Here is a 22,150-nt window from a genome sequence, read left to right as displayed (position 1 = left end):
GGGGTCGCCACAAAACCTACAGTTGGCCAGATCATGAATGTTTTTGGTAGAAAATTGATCTTTTTGTTAAGAAAATTGTGCAAATTCAACTTTTTGGTTAAGAATTCCTGAATTTTATTAAAAGTTGGTCTTTTTTTGTAGTAAATTCATATTTTTGTTTAAAAATTCAACTTTTTGGTTCAGAATTCTTGAATTTGATTAAAAGTTGGTCTTTTTTGTAGTAAATTAATATTTTTGTTTAAAAATTCAACTTTTTGGTTAAGAACTCTTGAATTTTATTAAAAATTCGCCTTTTGGTAGTAAATTAATTGTTTTGTTTAAAAATTCTTCTTTTTCAATTGAAAATTCAACGCTTTGATTCAAAATCCTTGAATTTTATTAAAAATTTGTCTTTTTTTGAGTAAATTAGGATTTTTGTTTAAAAATTAATCTTTTTCACTTGAACTTTCAAATTTTTTGGTTGAGAACTCTTAAATTTTATTTCAAATTCTCCTTTTTTGGTAGTAAATTAATACTTTTTTTAAAAAATGCATCTTTTTTACATGGAAATTCAACTTTTTGGTTCAGAACTATTGAATTGGATTTAAAACTCATCTTTTTTGTTAGTAAGTTAATCTTTTTGTTTAAAAATTCATATTTTTTAGTTGAAAATTCAACTTTTTGGTTAAAAACTATTGAATTTGATTAGAAATTCTTCTTTTATAGTTGAAAATTCAACTTTTTGGTTGAGAACTGTTAAATTTTATTAAAAATGCGTTTTTTTCGATAGAAAATTAATCTTTTTGTATAAAAATCAATCTTTTTGGTTAAAAATTTAACTAGGTCTGAAAGTTGGAACTAGTTTCTTAAAAATGCATTTTAGGGTTGACAATAAAAAATGTTAGTTAAAAATTCATCTCTTTGGTTGAAAATTGAACGATTTAGTTAGTCATTTTTTAATTGAAAATTAATCTAGCTTAGTTGAAAATTCAACTTTTGGGTTGAGCATTCTTGTATTTTTGGTATAAAATTAATTTTTTTTAAATCAAAATTTCAATTTTTTTATTTGATAATTCAACTGTTTCGTACAGAAAATTCGTTAATTTGTCTTGAAATTTCAATAATTTAGTAGAAAAAATCAATATTTGGCAGAAAATTCATTTTTTATATAATTTCAAATGATTTTTTTTTTCAATTCAAAGTTTAATTATTCCATTTTTCGTTCAAAATGTACCCTTCTTAGTTTAAAAATTCAATAATACCGGTATTAACAGTCACATAAAATTCAATCAGGTACATTTCAACTTTGACTCTGAAAATAACTTTTTTATTTTAATTGTTGATTTGTTATCGAAGTTTATAATTTACAACACGATCATATTGACAATATGGACATATTACCAACTTGAATCGATGTAAAGACAAAAAAAAATATTACAAACGTAAAATCGGGTTTTACCTGAAGGCTACGGTACTTTCAGTGGGGGGGGGGGGGCATAACCGAATCGATGGTTTTCGATGAGGGGGATAGGAGGGGGATAAAAATTAACAAAAAATTGGTAACGTAGTTTGTGGATGATCCCTAACAATTTTTTCATTAAAATTGTTTAATTTCAATTTCTTCGATTTTTAAATAATCAAATTCTAAACGCTAATAATTAAAAATAGTGCAGATGCAAACGCTTTCAATTTGTATTTTCGAAAACTTCAAACTGGTAAATTTCAAACGCAACAATTAAAATTTTTATAATTTATAAAAATTAAATACAAATTATTGAATGTGGAATGTATTTCAGTTTAAATTTACTGTTCAAGTAATAACGCTTTTGAATTGAAATGAAACAATAAAGCTTCGAATTTCAAAAAAGTTTTCAAAGTTACAATTTCAAATAGACCAATTTTGATTGAAATAATGTCAGTTATTCAATAAATTTGATGTTACATTTAAAATGATTAATTTAAGGCTTAATTTAGAATTTAATAATGGTAAATTATATGCAAATGTTATAAATACGGGCATAATCTTATTCTTCATTAAAATTTGAAAACATTGCAATTAGGAGTCAAAATAATGCGCAACCTGTAAAGCAAAATAGTTTTGATAAATTAACAAAATTTCAAGTTTTTTAAGACCTTTTAAAAATGTCATGCCTTGAAAGATTTTTTTAATGGAAAATCTCAGGTTCCAAATTAAAAAGACTATACTGACTAGTTTGTACAAATATAAATGAATAGTATGTGCTTGAAGTTCTGAACGTTCAAATGAACCAAATTTGTTACTGATGACTATGTAAATCCAAAAAAAAGTGCTAAATGTTTGTTTATTTATATTGGAAAAGAATTATCATGCATATTTTAAATTACAGTTGGAACAATATTTGTGGGAAAAATAGAAACGTGGAAAAATATTTCGTTCATTTGAACGTTCGAAACTTCAGGTACATATGATTAGTGAGGCGTGTAGAAAATATAAAAATGAAAATACCTGTTCCAAAGAAACCCCTTCCCAATTCGGACCAGGATAACATTGAGGAATATTAGTTTGCGTTCCTGCACACCAATGACGTGCTCCTCTCCACGTGGCGCCTCTCTGAACGTGTCTGAATTCAGAAAGATACCTAGCAATAGGATCTCTGATGATTGTCACGTAGAAATATCGTCTCTTCACGTTTCCCTCGATTTTATTTAATTCCCCATCCACACACCCAGTTAACTCAGTCCAATCTGCGTGCAATCCGCACTTCCATCCTGTCGAGTATCTCGAAAAGAGCCAATTCTCGTTTCGGTTTGGACGGAAGCAAAAGCAACGCTTTCGACGCCTCTGGCATGAACAGGGACGCTGCAAATCCAAGTCTCGAACCAGATGCTTGCCAAACAATGTCCCGCCTGTTTTAGAACAAAAAAAATTACTTTATTTATCCTGCCATTAAAAGGCCAGGATTCCCAGCGACATTCAAAGCTCGGAAAAAATGTTCTCTGATAAGTGCTGAAAAATTTACAAGGGTCACATTACGAATGAAGCAAGTCTAAAGCTAAACGAAAGTTGAATGAATGCTAATGGAATTTTTTGTGGACTTAGGTTGTCTGTCATCCCACGACCATTTTAAGATGAAAATTAAAATGACTGGTCAGGCACTTTAATAAAAAAAAGTAGATCTTTTATTTCATCAATTTGAAAAGTAAAAAATTTCCTAAAAAATACAGTAACTTTTGTCAAACATTTTTTTTATTGGTTCATTTTTTAATTGATTATTGTTTTCTGGCATTCCACAAACATGTAAAGATGAAAATTAAGAAAATTCTATGGGCCCTGTTTGAGTAAGATCGATTCTTGGAATTAAATGGTTTTGAATACAATATAGTTTTTGAAGTATGTATTTTATAATATTTCGTATGTTACTTGCACTTGAATTGTGAATTATAATAAAATTATGCGGCAACCATAATCAAATTTTTTGTTTTAAAGGAAGATTTTTGTAATTCGAATTAATTAAATAAGCATAAAAAATGAAAGTCTTCAAAAAGGGCCCGGTCGATTATTTGCATTTTTTTCCAGAAGTAATTGTGAGATAGCAAAGTATAACATTCAATTTTTTGCATTTTGGAGTATATGAAATCGCCATTAAGAGCGCGTATATTAAATTTCATATATATTCATGTTAATCACTTACAAGAAAAATCATATAATTTCATTTTTCACAAATTTAAAATAAGTTTAGCTGTAATTTTCTATTCTAAATAATAAAACATGATACATTCTTCCAGTTAACCAAAAATAAAAATGGATTATAAGTCGAAAAGTTCAATCAAGCAAATAAATAACAGACTTAACCTACAATTACTTGTATTCCCCTTAAATTTTGACCATTTAGAGCAAAATTAGGAAAATTTTGACCCGTACATTTCACTTTCATTATAAATAACAACTGTATCTACGAATTCTAGATTATTAATTTCATTGAGAATATTTGACAAGATTTAAAGAAATGAAAGCAGGTTATATACTGATCTGTATATTAAACTTCAGTAGCGGTAGTGCATATTTGCTTCACACACATGTATATTAAACCTCATACAGATTTTTCTAACAGTGAAGTTTTTCCAGGTATCCTTTTTCACATCAAATAATGAAATAAACGTTTGTTATATATGTAAAAATGAGCCATTTCATTTTGTATTGGCCAACAATTTTTAAAGAAATCAGAACCATACATTAAAAATTCTTAATTTTTTGCGAACATATAAGTTGTCTTTGAAATCTTTGTGAATTCATTTAAATCTCTTAAAGTACTCAAAATCTTGAAATTTCAGTCAAATCTTTTTAAATTTTTGTGAAATATTTGTGAAACTTTCTTTCATCTTTTGACATTTTTATGAAATCTTTGAAAAATTTGTGAAAGCTTTCTTTAATTTTTATTTGTGAAATACTTTTTGTTCGTCTCAAATTTGTTATTCTTTTGAATTTTTTTATGAAATATTTTAATTATTTGTAAATCATTCTGAAGTCTTTTGTATTAAGGGTATTTGATACTTAGTTTCCCCGGCTTTTTTCCACAAAAATGAAAATATTTAAAAACTGAATTCGGAGATGCTATAAAATATCATAGCGGACGTCCCCGGACTCTTTTTTGAGGGATAATAAGAAAAAAAATGTATTGTGCTAAATAAAAATTTTATGCATATGCATTATTTTGAGGTCACGTCGTTTTCCATTTCTGCCTTTTCGATAATCTGGAAATTATTTATGAAATAAACTTTTATGATTGTCTGCAAACAAGGTTAGTTCCGGAAAATTAGTTACTATGTTTATTTGTAAGTCCAAAGTTTTCGGCCAAAAATATTGTGTAGTTTGGAAGTAACGCTCGGGTGAATTGTAACACACATAATCTCGAAATCTACACGCATGCTGTTAGCAATATCAAAAATTTTTTGATAAAAAAAACACAAAAAAGTGTGTGGGGACGTCCATTCGAATGTTCGCTATCATTTCCCAGATTTTGAAAGCAAAATATTTCTTATCCTAGGGAAAAAGCCGGGGAATCTAACACTGAAAAAATCGATACTATTTCCTAAGCGCTATGCAAATTAATCACATTTTGCTAAATTAAAACTATTTGAATTAAACTACTAAAACTGGTAAAATCGATAATTTTCTAAGTATCACATGCTCTTAACTTAAAATCATAAAAATATTTTTAATCTGTGTAAAATCTTAGAAATCTGGTTTACTTTAACCTCTTTCAAAATTTTCAAATCTTTTAAATCTTTTGAAAGTTTTAAAATCTTTGGAAATGTTCGAAATCTTTGTAAAATATTTTAAAACTGGTGTACATGCATTGTTCAAATTCTTGCAATCTTTATGAAATGTTCGAAATCTTCAGGAAATTATTGTGAAATCTTTGAAATCTTTGTCAAGCCTTTTTAAATATTTGTGAAATTTTTCTTAAATCTTTCGTTATGAAACCTTTTTTTATTGGTTAAAGTCGTTGAATTATTTGAAAGCTTCGTGAAATCTTTCCGAATCTTCTAAAATGTTGTGAAACCTTTTGAAATCGTTTCAAATCTTCGAAATATTTTTTAATCTTTGAAATCGGATGTACTGTACCCTTTTTCAAATCTTTGACATCCTTTAAATGTTTTCTAAAGTATTTGAGATCTGGCGTACACGCCTGTTTTAAATCTTTGAAATCCATGAAATCCTTTTAAAATGCTCAAAATCCTTTTTAATATTTTAAAATCTTTGAAATATTTTGAAACCTATTGAAATCTTTGGTAATGTTTTGTAATCTTGTGTACACTTAAAAACCGAGTGATAAATCCCATCAAAAATCCATTATATTATATGGTTATTTGTAAATTGAATATCACAAAAAATTTATACTTTAACATTATATATGAGCGGGGAAGAAATAAAAAACTTAAAAGATTCTTCAAAATATTAAAGTCTGTTCATTTAAATCTTCAAATTATTGGTAAGATCTACAAAACATGCTTAGAAATTTCTTTATGTATTCTGTAATGAATAAAAGATAAATTATATTTTGATAAATAAAAAAACTGTTTCGTAGCAAGATTTCTTCTAAACGAGGTTTAATCTAGAAGGATTCAAAACACAATTTTAATGTTTATACCAGTTTTTAAGTAAACATTCATAATTATATATTTCCAAGTAATGAACGTTCCGAATTAAATAAATAGAAATGTACAGACTTACAAAAAAAATTGTTAAAGTCAAGATACGAAAATTTTTATTTGGAAGTTAATCTGTAAAATTCAACAATATAAAGTTAGACGTGCTTCAAACTGTAAAATTGACTATTGGAATCTTAGCGATTTTAGGAATTTCAAAACGAACTCGTTCAATTTCGAATTATTTCATATGTTATCCAGTAAAAACCCTGGTTGTATATTAAAAAAGAATTCCTTATCAAAAAAATTAATTCACCGCTATTTGCCAATCCAGCAGAAACTATAAGGAGTCCAATAGGATCAGAAAAGGAGTACAAAATGATTAAATTGAGTTACTAAATAATTTTTTTTCGGGACGGATGTGCATTGCAATTTTGCGGTTCGTTGCGATTTGCAGCCCACAGATTGGGATATGGCAAATGAATAATTCAACGATTTGCGAACACAATGCATCTTCCAGAACGGAAATTGTATTGTTTTCAGTGTCGTCTATCGCGCTGGCACTTGGCCAAAGAAATCTTTAAGTGGCTTCGAATAAAAAACGTTATTTTTTTATAGACAGAGTGTCAACGGACGTTTGACGCCCGTTTATATATAACGAGTCTGAAGGACATTGTTAATAAATCACTTGTAGCAGTAGCAGTGCGTCTGCATTTCTATTACATTTAAATAATGCTCAGAATTTCTCTCCAACATAAATTAATTCATTACAAGAGTGAAGATGATTTCATAAGCCGAGATTTTACGACTCAGCGAATTTAAGGAATCAATTGTGCCCATTGTCGAACTTGTACAATTGTAACAATTGATTTGTTATCATCATTCTTCACGAGGTGGCAACAACTCCTAAAAAACGGTCCAGCGGCGGTGAATTACTTCCGGATTAGACAGATTACAATGGATTACCAATAATTATACAGAATTATTCTCGATTACCTACGATTACTCTGGATTATATAAAATTATGGTGAATTAATCGGCCTAAGCTAGAATCATGAGAATTTTCAACCAAAAAGAATTACTTTAAACAAAGTTTTTGAATTCTCAACAAAATAGATGAGCATTTAACCAAATAGCTCAATTTTCAAATCAGAAATTTTTTCCGAAAAAGACGAGTGTTTAAAAAAATACCTACATTTTCAACCAATTAGTTAAATATTGAACTAAACAAAAAGATGTTCAATCAAAAATAAAATAGTTAAATTTTCAGTATAAAAAGTAATTTTTAACCAAGAGGTTTTATTTTCTACGAGAAAAAACGAATGTTCAACAAAATACATGAATTTTCAACCAAATAGATGAATATTAAAAAAAAATGAATGAAGAAGTTTAATTTTCTCCAAAAAAGACAAATTTTCAACAAAATAAATGAATTTTTAAGTAAAAAAAAATTGTTCACCCAAAACTGAAATAGATCAATGTTCAGTTAAGGAAATTAATTTTCCACAACAAAAATGTTCAACTACAAAAGAACAATTTTTAAAAAATAATAAAATAGTCCATTTTTCAGTTTAGAAAATACTTGTTAACCAATGAATTTAATTTTCTAACAAAAAAGAGGAATTATCAACCAGAGAGAAGGATTTGTTTGAACTAAAATGACGAAGATTCAACTGGAATAATTAATCATTTAAAAAATACATTTTCAACCAAAAAACCATGGTTTTTTAACAAAATGGTTAAATTTTTAAACAAAGAGATGATTTTTCAAATTAAATGTTACATTTCCAACCAAAAAATAAATGTTTAACAAAGCAGTTCAACTTTCAACCAAGTAGTTAAATTTTCAACCAAAAAAATAAATTTTCTACAAAAAAAATAACAATTTTCACGTTAAAAACTATTTGAACCAGAAAGTCGAATTTTCAAGCAAAAACATTAATTTTCTTCCAAAAGAACATTTTTAACGAAAATACACGAATTTTCAACAAAGCAGTGAAATGTTCGACTAAGGAAAATAGTTCAGTTTTTAAACTAATGGGATGAATTTTCAACTAAAATGAAAAAGGTTCAATAAAAAAAATAACTTTTTCACAAAATTGTTGAATTCTTAATAACAAAGTATGATTCTTAACGAAATGATTTAATTTTGAACCAAGAAGTTTCATCTGCTACCGAAAAAGACTATTTTTTTAACAAAATACATTCATTTTCAAACAAACATTTGAATTTTAACTAAAAAATATAAATTATCAACTACAAAAAAAATCAGTTACATTTTTTATTACAAAAAAAAATCAACTAAATAGTTCAATTTTCAACCGAACTGAAGAATTTTCAATCATTAAATTAATTTTCAAACAAAATAGTTCAATTTTTCACGAAAATAGTTGAAGTTTGAACTAAAAAAATAAATTTTTAAGAAAGAAGATTAATTTTCCGTCAAGAAAGACGAAATTTTAACAAAATACATGAATTTTCAAGCAAGAAATACAAAATTTCACCAAAGATGAAGTCATTAAAATTAAAAATAAAAAAATTAATGATCAACAAGAAAAAACGAATTTTCAAGAGAAAATAATTATATTTTCTACTGAAGAGATGAATTTTCAAGAAACAAGATTAATTTTATACAAAAAAAAAAGATAATTTATTCAACAAAATATATTAATTTTCAATTTAAGAAGAGTAATTTTTAGCAAATATTTGAGTCTTCAACTAAGTGGTAAACATTTTACACAACAAATTATTTTCAACCAGAAAAATGAATTTTCAACCAAAAAATATCAATTTTTCACACAAAAAAATTTTAATATTCAATTAAGATAATAAAAAAAAAATGTCAAAAAAATTGTTCCAAACTATTTGGATTACCTACAAGAATTCTTCCGAATTATTCCGTAATATTTGGATTACCTAAATTAATTTGAATCAGCATTATTTGAACATTTTTAATATTATGAAAGTTAGAAAGGCATTGAAAGCCCTTATGACAAAATTACTAGAAGAACATCATCTTGTAGCGATAAAGGGAGAACTTATACAAGTAAATATATCGATAAGACGATGACAAAATTGTCAAATAAACAAGAGGTGGTTTCTGATAACCAAAAAGCCACTGACCAATCCATGCAACAAATCAAGACAAGATTAAATATTATGGAAGCAGCGCTAACTGTTATCGAAAATGCGGGTTCGCCTTCTCATTCTATAACAAAATTGCTGCTAAAATCCTGGAACGACATCTCGAATTAAAGATAATATTTTTTGAAACGCCTTAATCCACTACAACTTCTTCAGAATCGAGAATTGATGGTGACAAATCCAAACTAATTAAGTAATTTTTAAAGTAATTTTCGGAAATTATAATTTTACTATTTTAAGCTCTCCTTTACATACTTCAGCCCAAGTTAGTTTTTAAACTGTTTCTAGCTTTTAAAAAACCGGTAAAGTTCTGGGTTATTTTTTAAAACATCTACTACATAAACCACCTGTTGATAGTGTTAATTGTTTAACACTTTTTAAAATCAAATTCTTTTCCCGTGTAAAATACTAAATAATAAACACATTTTGTACTAAAGCTTTATTCAATTTTTTAATTAAAGAGCTCAAATTTGAAGACTTAATTCAGGCTCAAAATAATGAAGAATAATAAATTAAATATTTATATTTTAAATGTCAATGCATACAAAATCATCTAACAAAATCGAAATTTGAAGTCGTACAAGTTTAATTTTAATTCATATGAATATCTGAAATTCGATGTAAACCAAATTAAAAAAAAATTATGTAATGCAAGTCAGAGAAATATGCAAATATTAGAAAATATTGGAAAGAATATCACAATTAATGGGACATTCTATTTAGATCTCATACTTTGAGAAAATTGAGTAGAATCTTTGATGTAATGATTTAACCAATTTTAGAATAAATATACAAATTTTAAGAAAAATGTACAAAAAATTATTTCTGAGGTTACTAAATATTTATATTGAAAACCATTTCGATATTAACTGCAGTGCATGATTGCACTTATAAAACTAAATTTTTTAAATAATTTTCGAATCTGTTGAAAAAAAGTTTCCTCTTCAAATTTCATACTTTTTAAAATTATTTCCTGAATTTTGAAGCGAAGACAATAAAAATAGTTTGACACAAGAAATATAATAGAAGAGTGAACATTTTCTCTGGAAACGCGTTATGAAATTTTACTCGTGCAATAAATCAAGTTAATGTACGTCCTACATTATATCCTTACACACAGTTGAAATTTTGCAAGGACAATAAATTTGAGTAACGAAAAAAGGTGATTTACGCTAAACAAAGTTGTCGTGTAATTCAAAAGAATTGGAATGTTTTTCCAGAATTAATTTCATTAAAATGAATAAACACTATCATTTTTATAAGCCTCCCATCTAAAATTACTGAAATTAAAAATGTTTGAAAAATTAATAATTTAATTAAATTACAATGAAATATTCTATGTGAAATAAACGTATGTTAAATTTTCGTAACGATATAAGACAATTCTCTTCAGTACTTGTATTTACATTTTTTCCAATTGAATGATTGTTTAAATAACTAATTTTGACTTGAATTTCAGAATTACTTTCTTATGATTCAATAATATAAGTGGGTGAAAATAAAAAAGTTGGAATTTGTTCAATTTTTCATTGAACAGAAACAAGTATTTCACATTATCATAAACATTTCTTTATTTATATTGATTACAAAATAAGTGTAAAAATAATAGTTTTCAAGATGAAGATGCACGTTCTTATTTTAGAATTAAAATTTTTGTGTTAACGGCAATTTTTTTTATATAAACTGTTTACGATTTTTTGTAAATCAAAAAAAAAATTAGATCTGCTTCTCGAGGCTGAAAATATGAAAATTATAATTTCATTTTTATCTTTTAAATACAATTAATTAAACAAATAATTATCAGAATATAATTATTGTATATTTTTGCGTCCTTTTTTCTATAAAAGAAATAATAACTTTCTTGTTGCAAAACATTATAATAAATATAAGATATCACTTTAAAATAAGTTTAAATCATTTTTAAATTAAGAAATAAGGAGAATTTCGATTAATTTCCATTTTGCAACTAATTTCACTCATTGCAAAAAAACTTGAATATCACTTATCAAATTACATCAAACTCTCGCTTTCAGTCACCCCATTCGCGGCCTTCCTAGAACTGCTAGCTCCCGCAGTCTCACTCTCTCCTAGTCAAGGTATCTGGTAGTATTGCACCCGAAAAAATCCTACTTCCAATGTTTTTATTGAAAAATTTCCTGTCGTATTTCGAAAATTTTGTCTCAAATAAGTATATTAAATTCATTTAGCATTTATAATACGTCTTTTACCATTATTAAATAATTAATTGTTTATAACAAAAGCTTGCTATCGCCACTTATTATTACTTTTTGGCCTTCTTTTTAGTATTATCGTGATTGCAATTGATTGAAAATGTATGATATGTTCTTTTATCAATAAACAAATAAAAAGCTGATTACAAATGTGATATATATTTCTCTTCAGTAAACAAATAATATTTGATTAATTGTTTAGAACAATATCTTATCATAACCACTTTGAATATTTTTCTAGCAAAAAAGTACGAACACTTCTTGATCTGAGTGTTGTTGCAAATGCGTGTTCATTTAAAAAAGATGGAAAACAATTTTAAGCCCAGGAATGAAGTGCGTTATTCAATTAACAAATTCAATAATAAATAATGTTTTCATCCAATTATTCATTAACAATTGATTTTTTATTCGGTTTATTCTAACCTATTGAACTATGTTGCCAATTTACTTAAGGAACTTTTAGACACAACCAATTTACATAATTACTTCTTAATTTATTAATTTAAAAAAATAATAAATTACATTTGTAATCACTTTTGAATAATCAGTTACTTACTTTCAATTCAGAAAAATCTTCACAGAATACTATCTACAATTTACAGAAATCACTGCAAAATACAAATGTATTGGACGTAAGTACGAAATTAAATGCAGAAAAAGTATTCATCAGAAGATATTGGTATAAACAATTATTAAAAAACTTGTTGTTTTCTGATGAAAAGTATATATCACATTTTTAATCAATTATAATGACCTTTTTGTTAGAAAAGTACTCAGAAAGTACTTAAAAGTGGTTATGACAAGATATTGTTATAAACAATTATACAAATACTATTTATTTACTGAAAATAAATACATATCACATTTTTAATCAATTATAATTACTTTTTTGTCACAAAAGTACATAAAAAGTACACAAAAGTGATTCTAACAAGATTTTATTATAAAAAATTAATTATTAATTAATGGTAAAAAACGTATTATACATGCTAAATAAATTATATACACTTATTTGACACAAAGTTTTCGAAATACGACCGTATTTCTACTTCGCGGTACGGTCAGGAAGAGTGCACTTTTCAAGGTCATATCTCGTGACCTATTAGGGTTAGGACAATTTTTTTTAATAGAAATTACGCCAAATTGACTTCACTTTAATGTAATCTTAAGTAATTTTGTTGTTGGATTTACAGGAAACGAGATATTTTCAAAAAAAAAAAAAAAACAAATTCTCTGTTTTTAGTCAAAAATGCAAACAAAAATCATATTTAAAACAATGCAAGTCCCAAAATAATATGTGTAAAATACCCTTTTTTTTAGATCTAAGCACATTTTTGTAGACTCTATTTTATCCTCTGGCATCATGAACGCAAACTAAAACGGACACAATTTATTTTGGAAAAACTGAACTCCACTTTTTTGCCCGTAAAAACAGGCAAAAATGGCAAACTTTGAGGGGTCATAACTTATGATCTATTGTAGGTAGGACATTGTTCTTTTTTGGTAATTCAAGAGAATTGGGTACACAGTGTTTTTTGAATCTTAGTGATTATTCGCTGAAAATCCAAAAAAATAGGGATTTTTCTATGTATTTTTCTCGAAACCTATGGAAGATAGCGGATAATTTTGTTAACAAAATTTTCTGATGTCAAAAGGGACACCTGAACGAAACTTTCTCATTAAAAACATTGGATGTCCCCCGACACTTGACTGAAAGCGAGAGTTTAATGCATTAAGTTTTTTTACAGGTAGAAATATATACTTTTCAGACGTTACTTCCATTCTTTCATGTTCGGTTTTTAATCAACACTGCAAATAACACCGTGATTTTTAATAATCGAATTTATTTTAATACAGAGTATAGAAAAAATAATTAGCACGTATTTTATTTTATAAAATACGGTTAATGAAATCCTGTTATTAAGAAAACTATTCTTTCAAACATAAGCGTATAATATTCTGGGGAAATGATATTGTCAACTTTTTTTACTTTCACCTATTTCAAATATAACATTTACCATAACGACTTTCAAATGTATGAATTATATTATTTATAAAATTTGAACAAAGTCGCAAGAATTTATCTCGAAAAACTTGGTAAATAAAATTTCCCAGCATAACTTTTGCGTAGTTGATGTAATTATGCTGAATTCTCAAATTTGCAGAATCCAATTTCATGGCCATCTTTTTCAGTGGCGTAATCAAGTTAAGAGTTGAAAGCGCTCAATTAAATTAAATTTTATTTGGAAATTTAAAAAAAATCAAAAATTTTACCGGTTTTATCCATAGAGACTTTTCGATGAATCTGTTTATTAAATATTAAGAAACCTCGAATCTTAATTTTCAAAATAAAAAATATTTTCAAATTACATATTTTTAGAACTTTTAGGGAAGAAAAAATATTATCAAAACAAAATAATCGGATAAAATCAAAATAATGAAACTACTGAATTTTGTAATTTATTTTTATTTATTTAAATGTTTATAAGTTTGAATAATGTTTAGCTTCTCGTTTTATGTAAATTGTGAGAGGATATGCACTCAGGAAATCACGTGCGGGAATCTTAATATACCCCTCTTATTTTTCAATTGTTTTTGTATTTCTACCTCCCTTCCACTCATTGGCAATCTACGGAAATCAATGGAATTCCTGGCAGTCGATCGCCCACTGAATGGTGCCCCTCGGTAAATTGAATAGCTTCGAAATTCCAAAATTAACATTTTCCGTTCCATTTTTTTATTCCAACGTTCATTCTTTAAACGAATCGACCCGCTTCCATTTGAATTCTTTTTAATTGCAAAGTTTTGTAGTATTTTCAAGACAGGATACTTTCAAACTCAATCCTTTTTATATTTTATACGAATATATTTCCTTGTAAACTTCAATTTCTTTATTTTGCGAGATTGAATTTGCGAAAAAGAAGCCACTGATTTTTAGTCACATTTCAATGATTCAAGTTTGAATGATTTAAATTACAAAATGAATCATTTCTAATGTTTTAATAATCAATTACTCTCTTTTAAGCGCTTTTAATTTGATATTTTTCACTCTTGAACGTGCTTAATTAAATTTGCTTACTATCAAATAGTACGTATTTAAATTTTGAACGTTTTAAATATAAACAACAATCAACCAAAGGGTTTTATCTTAAAATAGTAAGGAAGGTTTAACATTTTTAAATAGAAATCGAACATAATTAAATGTTATGCTCTAAAATTGTTCAAATTTAAAGGCTTTCGCAATTTAAAATTGTTGAATTTCAAACGACATTCAAAGTGAAAAACATTATTAATTCCCGAATGTTTAACGCTGCGTTAACTTGAAATTATTCTTCAAAAATGTTCAATTTAAAATTATTTTTAATTATTAAGGCTCTTATTTGGAAATTGTTTATTTCTTAACAATTCACGTAAAGAAAAATTTCTAATATTTAAATTTTTAACTGTGACGTTGAATGTTCTGAATTTTCAGTCAGTCAAATATTAAAATGATTTTGAACGTTTAAATTCTTAATTCAAATGTTTTTAATATTCCAGTTGTTTTCAGTCAACATGTATATAAATTTGAAAATTTAAATATTAATTTCAACTGAATTTGTAACATAAATGATTTCGATGCCCTACAAAAAATAACCATCACAAATTCCAAACTCTGCCTTATCTTGAACTTTTCTAATTAAAAATTTTCAATTAAAATATCCTTTAAAAATTTCCAACTTAAAATTATTTTTAATTATTCACGCTTTTGATAGGAAATTGTTTAATTCTAAACAATTAATGTGAAGAAGAGTCTCTAATGTTTAAATCTTAAGCTGCGATTTTGACTGCTCTGAATTTATAATCGATCAAGTATTAAAAGGCTTTCATTTTTAAATAATACGATTTCGAATAATTCAAATTTGAATTAAATAATTTAGAATTTTTTAATATGAAATTTGTAGCGAAAGATCTACCGAAAGGGGGTAGTTTTTTTCTTGTTGAAAGTCTCTTTAGAAAAAATTACTTTCAATTTTGTATGATTTGTGAGCTTTTTTAACTGAGACATTAATGTTCCTGAGACATTTTTACTAATAAAAAGAAGTGTTTTTTTCGACTCTTAACTCCACTGAAACAAAAGATTTTTTAAACTATTATTGTTATTATATTTTTTTATTATTAGCTATTATTGTTAGTGAACTTTAATTTTGATAAAATATTCTTAATCTTTTTGAAAAACTTCTCCTTGTAGAATATCTAAGATCTTCACGTGCTCTCAAAATAGAATTTTCAAATGTCCGGAATTTCTTCCCTCCCTTTAGATATCATTACTTTTTTGCAAAGTTAAAATTACACCACCTAATCCTTTTCATCTGAAATCAGCTTCTTGATACTACCCACAGACAACCGAAGTAGTACTTGTCAGTGACAAGTACAAGTGGTGCAACCACTTTAAGTTGTTTTATATATTCAATTTAAAATTTTGAAAATTGAATATCCAAATAATCCCTTTTAATACAAAAAATAATAGGAAACTTTATGCGAATTGAGGAAAATTTGTAATTTTAAATACTGTTGGGCGATAAAATTAAAACTTTCAATTTATCTAATAATAATATACATATAAAATAATAATAATAAATTATTCAAAATATACATGCTTCATGCTAGTACTTTTCATTGGAAATTAGCATTTTTAGAAAAGAATATCAATATAAATCGTAAAATAATAATTAATAAAATAAAACATTATGATTGAATTCCGGCAGTGCTTTTCATTGGAAATTATTAAATAAATTAATAATTTTATTATAAAATCATATAATAATAATAACTTATCAAACATATTAAACATGTTTTATGTTAGTACTTTTCGTTGGAAATGAGTATTTTTTAAATAATTTTAATATAAAATCCTAAAGTAATAATAATAATAATAAATTATTAAAAATATACATGTTTTATGTTAGTGCTTTTCGTGGCAATTCTAATAATAAATTATTATATTTCAAAGATGAAATTTTTTTCAGGAATTTATTTTCGGTAAAAAAAAGGATTAGATTGCACAAAAACATTGATATTTTTTGTAAAATTGTAGGTTAAACTAACGGTTTTCAATATAAATTTCAAATAAGATTGAAAATTTTGGAATAATTTAAGCTTATGTTAACGTTTTTTATTTATTTTAATTAAATTAAAACAAAGATTAAAATTTTTAAAGAATTCATTTTTATGTTAGGTCAGTGTTTTTTGTTGATAATTATTGGCTTCAAAAAATTAGATTTCAAAGAATATTTATAATTTTTAACAACTTTAAGTTATGTTCGTGAGTCTTACCTGCAATTGGTATTTTTAAACTATAGTTTCGAATTCTGCTGTTGTTTTACATCAGGAATTGGTATTTTTATTGAAAAATCATCACATTTCATAGAAAAGTCATAAATTTGTAACAATTTTAAGTTACGTTGAGGTTTTAAACAATGCTTTTTTTAAACAGAAAATTATCATTATAATTTGAACAATATTTAGAATCTTGTACCAATTTTGAATTATGTTAATCGTTTTCTTCGGTAAAACTTGAATTATCAACATTAGTAAATTTATCCATTAAAAATTGAAAAATATTGAAAATTGATGAAAATTATTGACTATTGCACATGTAAGTTTTAATATTCTTTAATTAAACAAAAAATTATTTAACATTTGAAAATTCAAATGTTGAAACATGATGAAAATTAAAAATTCCACTGTGAATTGTTGACAACTCAAGAAAAACACCAACTTTTTATTAAAGAAAAGTGTGGAAAATCTATTATTTACATAATTTTTTATGAGGATTTAATAGATAAACATTTTTATCCATATAAAATACGTGAAAAAAGTAGATTTTTTGGAATATGTGCAATATTTGAGCAAAAATAGGTAATCTTAGCATTTTCACCGAAAATTCGATATTATAAAAAAATATTATTTGACAACTTCAAAAATTAAACTTTCAATTTGGAACGTTAGGTTATTTAAATGTTTTCAACTATTTATAATATTTGAACAAAAATAGGTTATCTTAGCATTTTTCACCGAAAAATAGATACCATAAACAAAAATTATTTGACATATTTATTATTTATATTGTTTATTGTTCATTTTCTGGTAAAGTAAAAAAAGTCGCATGCTCTGGAATCTGTATGAAAGTACAAATATACTCTGAACATTTGAAACTCACCAGTCTTTTGAATGTGAAGAAAGATCATAACATCGTGCGCGTTGATGTCAAATTGTGAAGAGTCGTTGGCGAAGAGGCCGTCGTATCCGAGGCTGCCTGCTATACTCTGGAGGCGGAAGCCAGAGCGCGGTGGTCCCAGGATCCCGATTCCATTCGACGAAGGGAAGGTCCCGAGCGAAAGTCCCTCAGCGACCCTCGCTGACTCCTTGAGATCGCGATTCGTAAGCGCACACACATGATCGGGGCAGAAGTAACCGAGGTAAACGATACCAGCTAGAGCGAGCAGAAGACAGATGCCGACGATGCCGCGGAGTCGAGTCGCTCGCGACCGCGACTCCATCATCGCGGAACCAGAAGCAGCTTCGACTCGCACTTCCTGCGGGAGTAATTCTACCCGATCGCTAATCCCGTCTTCGCTCGGTCGCCTCCCCATCTCTCCCCATTATTTTCCGAACTAATAAACCGCCGACGCTCGTCGAGGCGATCCCAACTGTATTATTCTTCTAGCTGTATTCTCAATCGAAAATAAACTGCTTAGATCGACTTCTGCCACAGTGCGGACCACCGCGGCCATGACACTTTATACCAAAGGGCTGCCATCAAATAAATAATAATCTTGGCTTTGGCTATGGCAGGGGTAAATCAAATTGGACATTAAAAATTTATATCTTCTGTCGGTAATTGAATAAAAGAGAATGGCGTAGGTAATGTCGATTGCATTATCACTTACCAATAGAGATGGTAAGGAGAAATACGTACTAATCATAACCAGTACCATCAGTAATAATTTCATTAATAACTTTATTGTCCGTTAGAGGCAGCACCTTTTAGGCACAAATTGACAAAACTCTACAATCCTTTCCTTTTCTCCTAGATATAAAAACTCGTAACCTCCATTTAGTAGCGCATGGAGGCTGAATCTGACATAGTGGATTTAAGCACATAATTTATGGCGACTGGCGACCTCTGTTTGAAATGTATAAAATTAATCGAACTTAAAACTAGATTTCTACTTTTATCGATCGCCAAGAATTATTTTAATTTGTGTCTATTTTCACTTTCAATGACAGCTGTTATTTTTAATAATAAATTTTTAATTGGTTTATTCAGTGTTAAAGTAATATTTATTTCATGTCTATCTTAAAATTTCATTCTTTTAAGTAATATAAACGATTATTAAGGGCATGCTCTTGGTGACCACGTGACCAAACTAGTCCCCGGATATGAGCATTTTTTTGGTGTTCACTGTGTCCACACGGATTGAGATATCGTGTTTTAAATTTGACAGATTAAATAAAAAGCACTAAAGAACGTTTGTATACATCAATGTGTTTATAGTTTTAAAGAAAGTTTATTTATAAATCGATGAAAAAGGATATTACCATTCGAGTTATAGCACTATGCAGATAATTTTTGGTTTGATGCATTTCAGATTTTTTGGTTCGCGTATATTGAGCACTTATACCAGTTTTGGACTAATTCGTCTAAACCTTAAAAAAACTTAATGTAAGCAATAAAATTTGCACATTCGTTGCAAATCAACAAATGAGTATCTGCATAAACGTAACCTATAGTTATTTTTGGAGCATTTTTAGCGATTTCTAGCGGAGAGAAAAAGAAACTTTGACCGTCGATAAAGTCGAGATCACGTGACTAAGTTCATTCATAAAATTTTTGTATGGAGAATGAAATGATTTTCATTATTTTCGGTCCTCACTACGTCCAAACGGATTGAGATATCGTGTTCAGGATTTAGGAAGTTATACCGAAAGCACTAAGGAACGTTTGTATGTATCAAAATGTTCATAATTACGAAGAAAGTTTTCGAGTAAAATACTACAGGAATTAGGAAATAAATTTTTAACGTCGATAAAGTAGATGCCTCGATTTAAAAAAATCGAGGAACATCTTAGAATGTCATACTCGAAAATTCGTCCAAGTCCCATCTTGAGAAATGTGCATCTTCAGAAAATAATTAAAATTTTCTAATGGTTATATATTCTTGTACATTTTTTGTACTGGTATGAAACAATTCCAAGAATAAAAATAAAATTTCGCCCGAGGGCGAAAGACAAGGCGACTCCGACGCTGAGTCCCGCTGGTTGGTTCACTGTCAACAATAGTTATCAGCTGATCGATTCAACGTCAAGAATTATGGAAGTTGGTTGGAGAACTCCGACGAGTAAATTGTAGCACATTGCTGGTGTTGCTATGTTTCCAATTTGAAATTTATCTTTTATTTTTAGGACCAAAAAAATGAAAATCATTTTACACCGAAATTTCATGAACGAACTTAGTCACTTGATCTCGACCTTATCGACGTTCAAAGTTTCTTTTTTTCTCCTCTAAATATCGCTAAAAATGCCCAAAAAATAGTGATAGGTTACGTGTGCGCAGGTACTTATTTGTTGATTTGCAACGAAGATGCAAAATTTTATTGCTTACATTAATTTTTTTCAAGGTTTAGACGATTTAGTATGAAATTGGTGTCATTGCTCAATATGAGCGAATAAAAAAATCTAAAATGCATCAAACCAAAAATGATCTGCAAAGTGCTATAACTCGAATGGTAATATCCTATTCCATCAATTTATAAATAAACTTTCTTTAAAATTACCAATATATTGATGTATACAAACGTTCTTTAGTGCTTTTTATTTTATGTGTCAACGTTACGATATCTCAATTCGTGTGGACGCAGTGAACACCAAAAAAAATGTGCATAACCGGGGACTAGTTTGGTCACATGTTCACCGAAGAGCATGCCCTTTAATACCGACCTCACTTTTTCAGTTCACTGAATGTTTTTTTGAACATAAGAACTTTTTTTGTAAATAAAATATCGAGCTGAAACTTTGGAAAATGTATTAGAGTACAATAAAGTACGTTTAGGTACTGCATTTTGGTAGGAACTTCACTGAAAATTATTTCATCTTTTTTCTGAACCTCGACATTTTTTGAACGTTCGAACTTTTTTTATACATAAAATATCGGTCTCAAACTTTGAAAAATGCAAGAGCCGAAAGAAAACTACGTTTAAATACAAAGCTTAATAATAACAGATGTAAAAAAAAATTTCAACTATCAATTCCATCGGCATCAATCGGTAACGTTGTACACGAAAATACGAACCCTCTAGAGCCTCGTTTAGTGGCCGCCAGGGTTTGCATTTTCGTGTACAACGTTACCAGCTGATGCCGATGGCATTGGTACTTAAACGTAGTTTTCTTTCGGCTCTTGCATATCTCCCAGTTTTTGAGACCGATATTTTATGTATAAAAAAAGTTCGAACGTTCAAAAACTGCCGAGGTTCAGAAATAAGATAAAATAATCTTCAGTGAAGTTTCTACCAAAATGCAGTACCAAAACATAATTTATTGTACTCTAATACATTTTCCAAAGTTTCAGCCCGATATTTTATTTACAAAAAAAGTTCTTAGGTTCAAAATAATATTCAGTGAACTGATAAAGTGAAGTCGGTAATATAGGTATTTAGCTGTGTCACATGCCCTTAAATTAATAGATATATTGCGAAATCATCAAGTTTAATAATATTATTAAATAAATTATAATTAAATTTTTTATCAAAACGTAAAGTTATTACAAACTAAATTACAATTATATAAATTTATTATATTAATGTTTTAATTATGTTAATGATTTAATGTTGAAAAACTTATTAATTTTAGATTAAAATAAAATAATATCGTATTTTTATTTTATCATTATCTAATCAAAATGTATTAACTAATTAATATTAGAAAATATAATTAAGAATTTGAGTTAAAACGTGAAGTTATTATAAGCTAAATTACAATTAAATAAATTTGTTTTATTATTGTTTCAATTATGTTAAACATTTAATGTTGAAGAACTTATTATTTTTAGGTTAAAATTAAATAATATCTTATTTATATTTTTACGTTATCTAATCAAAATTTATTGACTATTTAATATTGGAGCTATATCAGTTCTAAATTTTATATAATTGAGTCATGAAAAATTTTGTTGTTGACGTTTTAGTTATAATAATAATATTCTCATGATTTCTATTTTAGCAAATTTTAAATTAAATATAATTTAAATAAATTTTAAATTGGTATATTCATTGTTACAAGAATAATTTAAAAATTTTATCTTAAAATCTAATTTTGTCAAATAATATAAAAAATTATTAAATCAATAGATATATTGTGAAGTCATTAAGTTTCATAATATTATAATATAAATTAAAATTTAATAATAAAAAATAAAATATCAAATTACAGAAAAATTGGATTTAAATTGTTTAATATTTAGTAACATAAATATGTTATTTCCTCTGATTATGTAATTAAATATTGGCTATTACTTTTGTAATAGATGTTTCTTTTGTTCTTTTAAATAATTGTATTGCAATTATATAATTTTTTATGGTGCTTCCGATATTGTGAAATGAGTATTTAAATTCAATTTTCTAAATTATATG

At 27.0% G+C, this 22,150-nt stretch overlaps 1 protein-coding gene across 1 annotated transcript in view; it reads right to left on the bottom strand.

Moving 5' to 3' along the window:
• Nucleotides 1-18,257, bottom strand: part of LOC117169359 (heparan-sulfate 6-O-sulfotransferase 2) — a 34,680-nt gene extending 16,423 nt beyond the window's left edge. Inside the window, exons 1-2 of the mRNA XM_033355705.1 lie at nt 17,683-18,257; nt 2,465-2,865 (exon numbers count right to left, since the gene is read on the bottom strand). Coding sequence (XP_033211596.1) covers nt 2,465-2,865; nt 17,683-18,115 — 834 coding nt within the window. The 5' untranslated portion in view covers nt 18,116-18,257. The remainder of the gene's footprint in view (nt 1-2,464; nt 2,866-17,682) is intronic.
• Between the last annotated feature and the right edge of the window lie 3,893 nt (nt 18,258-22,150).

The sequence above is a fragment of the Belonocnema kinseyi genome, chromosome 1 (genome assembly GCF_010883055.1).
Source record: "Belonocnema kinseyi isolate 2016_QV_RU_SX_M_011 chromosome 1, B_treatae_v1, whole genome shotgun sequence".
Lineage (NCBI taxonomy): Eukaryota > Metazoa > Arthropoda > Insecta > Hymenoptera > Cynipidae > Belonocnema > Belonocnema kinseyi.
This window is presented reverse-complemented; position numbering and strand designations above follow the sequence as displayed.